Source organism: Helianthus annuus, chromosome 6 (assembly GCF_002127325.2).
Source record: "Helianthus annuus cultivar XRQ/B chromosome 6, HanXRQr2.0-SUNRISE, whole genome shotgun sequence".
Lineage (NCBI taxonomy): Eukaryota > Viridiplantae > Streptophyta > Magnoliopsida > Asterales > Asteraceae > Helianthus > Helianthus annuus.
In genome coordinates, this window is record NC_035438.2 from 65,797,495 (window position 1) to 65,808,279 (window position 10,785).

General features: G+C 37.1%; 1 protein-coding gene across 1 annotated transcript; it reads right to left on the bottom strand.

Annotated features, from left to right (window-relative positions):
* Positions 1-707: 707 nt before the first annotated feature.
* Positions 708-5,958, bottom strand: LOC110880587 (WD repeat-containing protein 87-like). Its single transcript, XM_022129084.1, has 2 exons — positions 5,422-5,958; positions 708-1,064 (listed from the first exon to the last, which is right to left on the bottom strand). The coding sequence occupies exons 1-2, from the start codon at positions 5,956-5,958 to the stop codon at positions 708-710; spliced, it is 894 nt and encodes a 297-aa protein (XP_021984776.1).
* Positions 5,959-10,785: the final 4,827 nt, after the last annotated feature.

Below are 10,785 nucleotides of genomic sequence, written 5' to 3' on the forward strand. Positions count from 1 at the left end.
GGTTTAGCTTTGGGGTCAACATCAAGTTTCCTCAGAGAATCTTTCTCCCCCTTTTTGGCATCATCTTGATCCTCTTTTTCAAACACAGGAGCAAGGGAGGTGCTAGTTAACTTTGCAAGGGCTTCTTTGATACCCCTGATATCTGCCCGAGTGTCTTTGTATCTTGCTTCAACCATAACTCTGATCAATTCCATGTGTAAGTTATGTTGAAGTTCAGCTAATTCCTTTTGAGTTTCTAAGGTTGGTTCCACAGAATTCCAAAGCTCCTGGGATAATTGCTGATGAGTAGGCTGACTTTCGGAAGCATCCACCAACTGCTCCATCAGATCTTTCATTTCACCGACAGTTGTTTCAATAGTGGAAATCCTCTCCATCAAATCCTTGTATTTTAATTCATCACCTAACTTAACAGGATTATCTGAATTCCTACCAGAGGTGGTTGTATCTGCTTTTGTGATAGGAGTATACTCCATATCATTAGCAGCATGTGCCTCTTTTTCTTGGTTCTAGGGACTTCCCTCTGCATCAGTGGTTACCTTGGTACTCACAGCAGTGGTTACCTTGGTAGACACAGCAGTGGTTGCCTTCAAGGGAGACTTAGATATGAAACTAATGTCCAAATGTAACTCGGTGGATTTGACACTTGTAGTAGCTGCTCCACTTGAACTACCAACGAGAATTTCGGGAAATTCAAGTGGTGTAACCTCCTAAACTATTTGTGGGCTAGCTAATTGAACAGGTTCAGACACAGCAATTGTTGAAGTTATACTCTCAGTAATGTGTTTGTGAGAAGGGTTGTTTTGAGTCTGAATGTCAATAGCCTCAAACATTGTTATAATGGTATGTGGAATAGGGGATGAATGGAGTGGTGTAGAAAGAGACATTGCCCCGGGGGAAGGGCTTTTGAGCATACTCTCAAATGAGGGTATAGCATCGTATTGTGGTGTCCCTGTGCTTACAACATGTGTAGGATCGGTTTTCGACTCCGAACGATTGCGTATCGACACGTGTGACGTGCGGAATCCATACACGCGCGTGGACCGAACACGAGAACCGTATATAATCTGTGATTCGATTGAATATGTGAAAAATGTACCAAGAACCTTGAATCACCTTGCCACTTTCTCACTCTACTTTCTCTCTCTAGCTCCAAGCTCTCCAAGTCTCAGATGTGGCAAAAGTTCTAATCTCTAACCCTAAGGGTTCTATTTATAGGCCAAGGTTATAAGGAAAGACTCCTTATTTACAATAATGCCACCTTGCCTTTTCTATCTAAATATTACAATATAAGCACTTGGTTTCTTCAGTTTCTTGCTACGGACTGGATTGACGGAGGCGATAGACATTACCGCACTAACAGACTCCCCTTTGGATATTGCCGCAGTCAATCTCGTAGCGTCTTGTCTTTCTCTCTCTCTGAGTCTTCTTGAAGCTTTATTATCTTTAGCAACACAGACTCCCTCTTGCTCGAACAGAATCCCCGTGGATCTATCTTCAGCTTCAACTCCCCCTTTCGTTAAAGTCTTTCTTCAGGCTCCCCCTTTCGTTAAGCTTCCGTTCTTTTGGGATCGACACCTGGCTTTCCGGATACAAGCTCCCCCTTGCGTCGAGCTCGTCTTCAGACTCCCCCTTAGACTCGGCTATCGGGATCGTAGTCTGGTACAACATCTGCATTTTCTCAAACATTTATAAGTAAAAATGTTTTGAACATCCAGGAATGAAAACCTGGCTCACTTAGCATAAACTGGAATATTTCGAATATTCAACAGTGAAAGCTTTTTCGATTGTCCAGGAATCGTGACCTAGCTCTTCAAACACTTTTAATCAAGATCCTGGCTTTAAAAATATGATAATATGAATATATCCAGAATTAACTTGATTCTCTTCCCCTATCAACAATCTTCATAGATTTTGCAGTTTTAAGTATCCAAAATCGAAACCTATCTCTTTACAACAGATTTTAGCAATTTAAGTATCCAAATCCTTCACAGTTAAACATCCAAGTCCAACTTAATGACCTTGGAGATTTCACAAACTGTTTTTGATTTTGGATTTTAAAACTACAAGTTTCAAATTAATGAACTTGTTTATTTTCAGAAACACGATCAGCATACTTAGATTTTGAAACTCAGCTTCCCAGACATCGATTGTCGAAAATAAAGTAGAGATCAAAATCTTTTTGTAATTTTTTGAAATGTAATGCCGTAAAGAAATATTTACAAACAAATTTACAGACAATATTTTTGTTTAAGTTCGTGTCAGAGGATCATATTAGTTTATGACAAATCACCAGTACCGTTGAGCTTTAAACACTTTAAGTTCTAAACGATTCACTTAGATTGTCAGTATACTGATCCACTTAAATTTTCACACAAAGTTCAATCCAATCGAGATACGGATTAGTGTTTTAAGGACTTAAACTTATTCGCGTGTCCCACCTCAGAATTTACTCCCGTATCAAAATTCCCTAGATTCAGTTTACAGGTGAGTATACCAATTTGATATCTGTAATCAGGGTTAGTGCGAGACCTTGAGAGCTCAGGTATGAACTTCCATTCAGTCAAAGAGATGAAGGCTCGGCTTTAGGTGTGTTCCCTTTAGGGAATCTTTTCTTCAACTACAATTGATTCATATCTTTCGATATTTTTCAATTTTTGTGCAGATGGTAAGCTTTAAAAGCGCGTAAAGTATTATACGAAGTCTAGGCCATTGCTTCCGCAATATCAGAAGACCAGTTATAATACCCCAGATATCAAACAGTATAAAGACCTAGTATCTCAGAATCAGGCAATCTCTTAACCAAGATTTCGGGGGTTACCCATATATCCGAGAGATGTTCCCCACGAGATAAGTAAGTATTTGATATTTAGGTTTATATCTCGAAAACAATTTACTAAGTGTGTAAAAACCTACTGGCATATCATCAGTGAGACCGTTTATAACATTTGAACATTCCATTTCTTTAGCGTACTGTGATTGTCTACTGATGTACTATCATTTCCTCTTTTTACACAAAAACTCATTTTTGAATTTTATCATGTTTTTGGCTTTTTCAAATTTTCAAATGTTTTTGGATTTTCTGAAATTCTTACTCCCCCTAAAATTCAAAACATTTAAAGAAAATTTGACAACCCGATGTAGATAGCCATGTCTCGCCATCCATTTTCTGCTTCTCATGCTCTCTTTTTCAGAAAATATACCATGTAAAGCAGTAATTACCCCCATGATTTACAACACATTGATATTCGACAGTTTGAAAACCGTTTTTTCAATCTTGTGAAAATAATCATGTTTGTTCCGCCGTGAGGATTTCGGCATATTCAAGTAACATATTTTTGTAAAATTTTTGAATTTTTGATAAAATTTAAAAACAAACATATTTTTTATTTTTCAAATTTTTGAGAAAATAAAAACATATTTTTGGTTTTTAAATTTTCAATTTTTAGGGTTTTTGAAATATGGTTTATTTATGTACATAAATCAAACAAACTCCCTGTTCAACAGTTGCAGGGTTTAGCAGCCTTCTCCTCTCGTGTCAGGCTGCTCCGATACTCCTCTAGATGACATTCAATTGTCTTTGGGAGCACCTGCACATTCAAACTATTCAATTACCTGAACAAGTTAGCCCAGGTCTGTTTAACTTTAGGCATTTCAACACAATAAGCTTCATTCAATCTTGGAAATTGTCGTTGTTTTGAACAAACAACTTTTCATTTTTTACTTCATCCTTTTTGATTGAATCATTTTTCTGCTCAGAACTAGATTGTGTTTTAACCACCCTGCCTTGTCCTTTTGAAGCACTTCTCTTGTAAAAATGTGATTCATTTTGAGTGTTTTGATTTTGAACAACAACTATTGGTTTCCAAAACTGTTTGGTTTTGTTGCATCGACTGTTGTTTTCCAACTTTGTGTTGTTCTAAATCTGGGTGTCACTGGTTTCCATGTTTGTTGTGAGTCAGCCTTTGACATTTTCGGCTTCCAAGTTTGCTTTGAATCAAACTTGGTTGACTTCTGATTCACAACATCGGACTTCTTTTTCGTTTCAACACCAACAGGTTTTAGATTTAGACACTTGCGAGCAAGATGTCCTGTTTGTTCACATTTGAAACATGTTCTCTTTGAAACATCTTTCACCTGTTGTTGTTGCTTTTTGTTTTGAGCATAGAACTCTTCATTAGACTGTCGTCTAAATTGGAGTTCTTTCTCTTCTTCGGAACTTGTTTCGTGAACAAAATTCATTTTTGTCTGATAATTTGGAGTTTCATTTCTTTTCCAATTTTGTTTCTTTTTATAACCCAACCCAGCCTTCATGTTTCTCTTTTCGTAACCAGGTTTGTTATAAAAAGTTTTGTGACTCTTTCCAGAAAACTTTGGAATCTCAGATTTTTCAATTTCAATCATCTTGAAAACTTTATCAATCTTTTCTGAAATCACATTCTGAATCGGGACTTCAAAATCTGAGAATAATTTGTCCGGTCCAATCATGGTATAAACCAATCCTTTTGAATCATCATTCGCATTTTTCTCGGTTTTTGAGTTTTTTAGATAACCTTCATGAAAACTACCTTCATTTTCATCCTGTGATTCAGATTTACCTGTTTCAATCGACTCTTCTTTCAAGACACTATCAACGACCTTACCTACCACCTCTGAATCACTAGAATCATCAGATTTGGAATAGGTTATGTCAATGTTATCTGGCAATTGATCAACCATGTTGAAAGCTTTTTCGACCTTCTCATCATCATAAAATGCGAACTTTTCCGGTGGTGGAACTTGATGAAACTCTGAGCCAATACCTTTCTTGTTTTTCTCAGAATCATCATCACCCAGTTTTATGTTGAAAATACGTTCAAGCACATATGATGAAGCGTGATAGCTATGTAACTTGTTGTTATCTTGTTCTAAATCAGCTATTTGACGCTTTAGCTTAGCAACATCCTCAATATAAGAGTTTACAACTTGTTGCTTAATTGAATAATGTCGCTTAAGCGTGTCAGTTGTTTCAGAACAATATTTCAATCTGGATTGAACAAGTTTCATTTGACTTTTCACATCTTCATATGACTCTTTTGTAATGTGATAGGCCAATTTTATTCAATCATACTCTTTCTTCATTTCTTGAAACGAATTTTCTTTTTGCAAACATTCTTCTGTCATTTTTGAAACCTTTTCTTTCAAAATTTCATTTTCTTTTTCTAAATTCTTGCATTTTTGTGTGAGATTTTCATCATTATCTTTCAAAATCTTTTCGTTTTCTAACATTTCTTTGCATTTTTCTTTGAAAACTTTTTCGATTTTAGTGAATTCTAAATCTCTTATTCTAAATTTTTCATCCTTTTCAGTACAAGCACTGCACGTTTCCATGCATTTCTTGCACTGTTCAACAATTTTATTTAAGACTTCAGATTCAGTTTTTACCTCAGTGATTGGCACTTCGGCTTTCTCTTCCATCTGTGTCTGATCAGCTTCACTCTTCTTCTGATCCTTACCAACACCAGCACTATCCTTTTCAATCGAACTTTCAACCTTCTTCTTAGCTTCTTCTTTCTTCTTCAAATCATCTTCATTCTGTTGTTTTTCAGTAACAGCTTCTTCTGCTGGTTTCTGTTCTTCTTTTTCACCTTCTTCTTCTTTCTCATCTTCCACCTTCTCCTTTTCAGCAACCTTTTTCAAATCATCCACCAAATTTTGAACATTCTTCTTCATCCTCTCTTCATCTCTCTGTCTTAGACTCGCTGTCATGACATCTCTGATGATTTTATCCAGCTTTTTCTCATAATGTTTATCTTTCGCAACATTTGAATAGTACTCGCCGGATAGAGGGATCACTGCAAGAACGTCGTCAAACACCACTTCCTTTCGATGGACAACTGGTTCTCCTATTCTGTTGACATAACATTCTCTTTTCTTGTCATATCTTCTATAATTCTTTGCTTCTTCATATTCTTTCTCCATTTCTTCAATCCGATATCCTGCAATACACCTCTCTCTGTATGTTTTCTCCTACAGAATTTCTTCTCGACTTGTCTCCTTTATCTCGGCAACAAATGCACGATGTATGTTTGATGATATAATTCTGCCATGAGATGTGAACCGAACATCAATAAGATCATCTTCTGGAAGGAATTCGCTCCAGTCAAACCCTTCATCATCTTGAATCACAACACAAGCTCTTGATTTTTCCTTTTCAGGATTATCTTCAATTTGTTTCAACCTTGGTGATTCCTCTCTGTTCTTGTGATAGATCGCCTTTTGATAGTAATCTTCATTAAACGGATTAGCGGTTTCTTCAACAACAGCGTTTCTGCATTCACTTTTGAAATGACCCTTTTGCTTGCATTTGAAGCAGGTCACTTTTGATTTGTCGAATCCCAGCTTTGTTGATGGTCCACAGATTGATTGTCTCCTAGTAATATCCATGAACCGCTGAGCTCTTCAAATGCAGCTTGCCAAACACCATCTCAGATCAATGAGTTCCATCTCTTCTGGATCGATCTGGTCGTAATCTTCCTTTGTCAGTTCGGAATTTCCAATTTTTCCAGCTACCAGATATTCATATGATTCCAGAATTGATCCTAGAAGACTTATTTGCTGTTTAGCAGCGTTGATGTTCATTGTTGAAGACTTCTTCAGCTTTAAAGCGATGTTGCAGAGAATTTCTTCAGGTTCTTCAGAGTTTGATGTTGTTGACGATGAATGATATCCCGGATCGTAGCTTGATGAGCTTTTCTGTGATTCTTTTGTCTTTTCAACACTGTATGCAGTTTTTATCGGTTCACTAACTGTCACCAAAGGTACACTGCCCTTGTAGTAAAGACGGACATTTTGCTGATGTGAAGAACTGCTCATCTTGCTTTGCTTTTGCAGCTCAAGCTCATGACTTTCTATCTTTTCTATCAAAACATCAAGAGTAATTGTATCAAACAACATATCGTTTTTCAAAATAAACACAAACGTTTGCCACGGATCAGCTCGTGGTAACGCTTCAATGATTTTATCAATGATTTCCTCACGTGTTTTGACAATTCCAAACCTATCAAGTTCAATTTTAAGGTGACAAAATCTTTCTATCATTTGTCTCACAGTTTCACCTTTTAAACCATCAAACAAATCAAATTCTTTTTTAAGTAAAGCTATTTTGTTCTTTTTGATTTGTTTACCACCCTCAACTTTAACCCGTAAAGCTTCCCACACATATTTAGATGAACCGTCATAATTAAGTAATGCAAAAATGTCATCTCTAATCGATTGCTGGATTAAGGCAATCATTCGTTGTTCGTATGAAAACTTCTTTTTGTCGTCAACGGATAAGCTTTTGAGTGGAATCTCTTTGTTTTTGTCATTTACAGGTCTATCGTAACCAAACTCCATGCAAAACCAACTTTCGTGCGCATAAGCTTTGGTCCAGTTGATGAATCGTTCTTTCCACCATGTGTAATCTTCAATACTTTCGAGCTTTGGTGGTTTTAAATGGGTTCGGTAGAAGTTATCATGTTTAATGTTATCATTGATTGCTTTTGTTATTGTTTTTGGTGTAACGGTTGAAGTTTCTGAAGATTCTGACGTGAACGCTTTGTAAAAAGTGTTGTAAAACTCTTCAGCCATGATGCTTCTTGTTTATCAACTCGAATCACTTGCAAACGATCAAATAAAACGATCAGTTTAAAAAAAAACTATCAAACAGTTGGATCGGATGTGTATCCGATCGAGTGGGGTCAACAAAGTCAACAGAATAACAATGATCGAATGGCAAAGTATCGGATGTCAGTACGACCGATTGGTCATCTGACGATTGGCTCACAAATCAATTGACTGCAAGGTGTCGGATGGCAATCCGTTCGGATTGTCGTTCGATGATTGACCTTTAAAACACACCACACAATCAACAATGGATCGGATAGGATTTTGGATCGGATGGTTGGTGATCTGACACTTGAACTAAGATGCTTTGGATCGGATGGTGATCCGATCGGTTAGTGATACCATTTGTAGGATCGGTTTTCGACTCTGAACGATTGCGTATCGACACGTGTGACGTGCGGAATCCGTACTCGTGCGTGGACCGAACACAAGAACCGTATATAATCTGTGATTCGGTTGAATATGTGAAAAACGTGCAAAGAACCTTGAATCACCTTGCCACTTTCTCTCTCTACTTTCTCTCTCTAGCTCCAAGCTCTCCAAGTCTCAAATGTGGCAAAAGTTCTAATCTCTAACCCTAAGGGTTCTATTTATAGGCCAAGGTTATAAGAAAAGACTCCTTATTTACAATAATGCCACCTTGCCTTTTCTATCTAAATATTACAATATAAGCACTTGGTTTCTTCAGTTTCTTGCTACGGACTGGATTGACGGAGGCGATAGACATTACTGCACTAACAACATGTTCCTTTTGTGAGGAATCATGAAGGGTTAGGTTTTCAGGTTGAGATCTTTCAACTAGTTGTGACGAAGTAGCAACAATGATTTCTAGTGACATTGGTGTTGTCACAGGGTTAACCTCTGGGATCTTATCTTCCAGAGGACCCTTATTTGTGGGTTTAGTGGGCTTTTTGGATTTGGATTTGGTCTTTTGGTTTTTGATGGTGAGGGTTTCACAGCAGTGGTTGTGGTGCTGTGATTACCATGAGCAGTGGGCTCAGCAACAGAAGTTTGAGGAGAAGATGTGGACTCATCTAAAATTTGCTAAGACTTCTTTGCTTTTGTTTTAGAAACATTTGACTCTTTGGCCGTTAGGCGAGTAAAAGTTTATGATGAAAAACTGTTCATTTTGAAAGGTGTTCCTTGCTCAAAAGCTTTTTGTGGAACATGTTTTTGCAAATAATAGCTCAAAAATCTTGGGAACAGCAGAAAAGCAACATTCCTTCCATTTTTAATGTTTTTCAAATTATTAACCAAATCTGTAAACAGTGCTTGGGAGTAGTTAAAATCAGTTTTATTCAAAATTGCATACCCCAAGTACTGAATTTTTAATGGTATTTCATTAAAAGCAGTGGTTTTATTTGACAGACATGTTAACTTGGTATGGAACAGAAATTTCGTGGGTGGTGGAAAATTTGGTTTGAACATTGTGGCTTTATTCCACTGTCCATCATAACCCCTTTTTATCAAGTCTGTTTGAAACTCACTTTTAGGGAAATAAGTTTTAGCAGCTAAGTTATTCATCTGGAATGTTTCGAAAATGGTAGTGTGGGTTATGGCAACCAAGACACCTCCTACTTTTGAAGTGATACTAAATGGCTCATTGCCTTGTTCTTGAATTTCGGCATTTGCCCACAAATCATGTAGTGTGTCTTGGTATATTGGAGCATCAACGGTGAGAAGTGTTCTGTATTTGGAGGTTGACAAAATGTCAATTATTGAGTGGAAGTCGGTATTTTTGTTAGTTTTCTCGAATGTGCAAAGGTAGTTATGTGGGTGTTTGATGATTAGAGCCATGGTCGGAAGTAGAAATTGCGAAGGAGTGAAGGAGAAGATGGAAACTGTTTTGGAGAATTTTGAATTCGATATGGTGAGTAAAGCTCTGTTTTTGGGATTTAATTAGGGTTTTATAAAAGGGAAAAAGCGAATGCTGACGTGGCAGTGGTTTCAAAGATCGGACGGTTAACATTTGCCCACGTGGCAACCTCTGATGAAAAAGTGGATGACAGTTGTTTGGAAACCACTATTGGGCAACAACAGTGGATGGAGACAGTGTATATGAAACAGTGGCTGATTTTAAGTCTATCAGTGGATAGACATTAGAGGTTGAAACAACAGTTGTTTAGTCAACAGAGGTCAACAGAGGATATGAGAACAGAGGTTGTCTTTTAGTAGTGGGTGAACTTTCAACCAATCAGAGGTTTAAAAGATCGGTGATTATGGACAGACTTTAAAGGATTTATGAAAAAAATTTCATTTTAACTATTTTTTAAAGATGGATTTTTGATTTTCTGAAAACATTTTAATGCTTTTTATTCAAGGAAAAGAAGTTTTTGCCTTCTAATCCAAGTTAAGCATGCCAATTCTTGAGATCAAACTTTCAAAGGTAGATGTGTCTAATGCTTTCGTTAGCACATTTGCTAGTTGATCTTTTGTTGGAATATGATGTAGAGAAATCAAACCTTTTTCATAGCAATCCCTCACAAAGTGATGTCTGATGTCAATGTCTTTGGTGGTTGAATGGGATACTGGATTTTTGATGATATTTTCAGTTGCTTGACTGTCCAACATGAGAGGAGTCTTTAGAGAAGTTATACCAAAATCCAGTAATTGGTTTTGAAGCCACAACAGTTGGGTTGTATAGCTTGCAGCAGCAATATACTCTGCTTCAGCAGTGGATGTGGAAACAGTTGCTTGCTTTTTGCTTTGCCAAGACACTAACCAATTGCCTAGGAATTGACACCCTCCTGATGTAGACTTCCTGGTGGTGTTGCATCCAGCAAAATCACTGTCTGAATAACCTGAAAGCTTGACATTCCCATTAGCAGGATACCAGATACCAAGTGTGGGAGCACCTTTTATGTATCTGAATATTCTTTCCACAGCAATGAGATTAGACTTCCTAGGTGCTGGCCTTGAGGCAATTAGGTACAATAAAGACCCAATCATGCTTCTATACAATATTTGATCAACCAAGTCATCTTTTTCATCAGACATGACAAGCTTTGTGGTTGCCATAGGTGTCCTACATGGTTTGCAATCATTCATGTCAAATTTGTTTAAAAGATCTTTTACATATTTGCTTTGATGAATGAAAGTCCCATTTTGCAATTGCTTAACTTGTAGACCAAGAAAGCATTA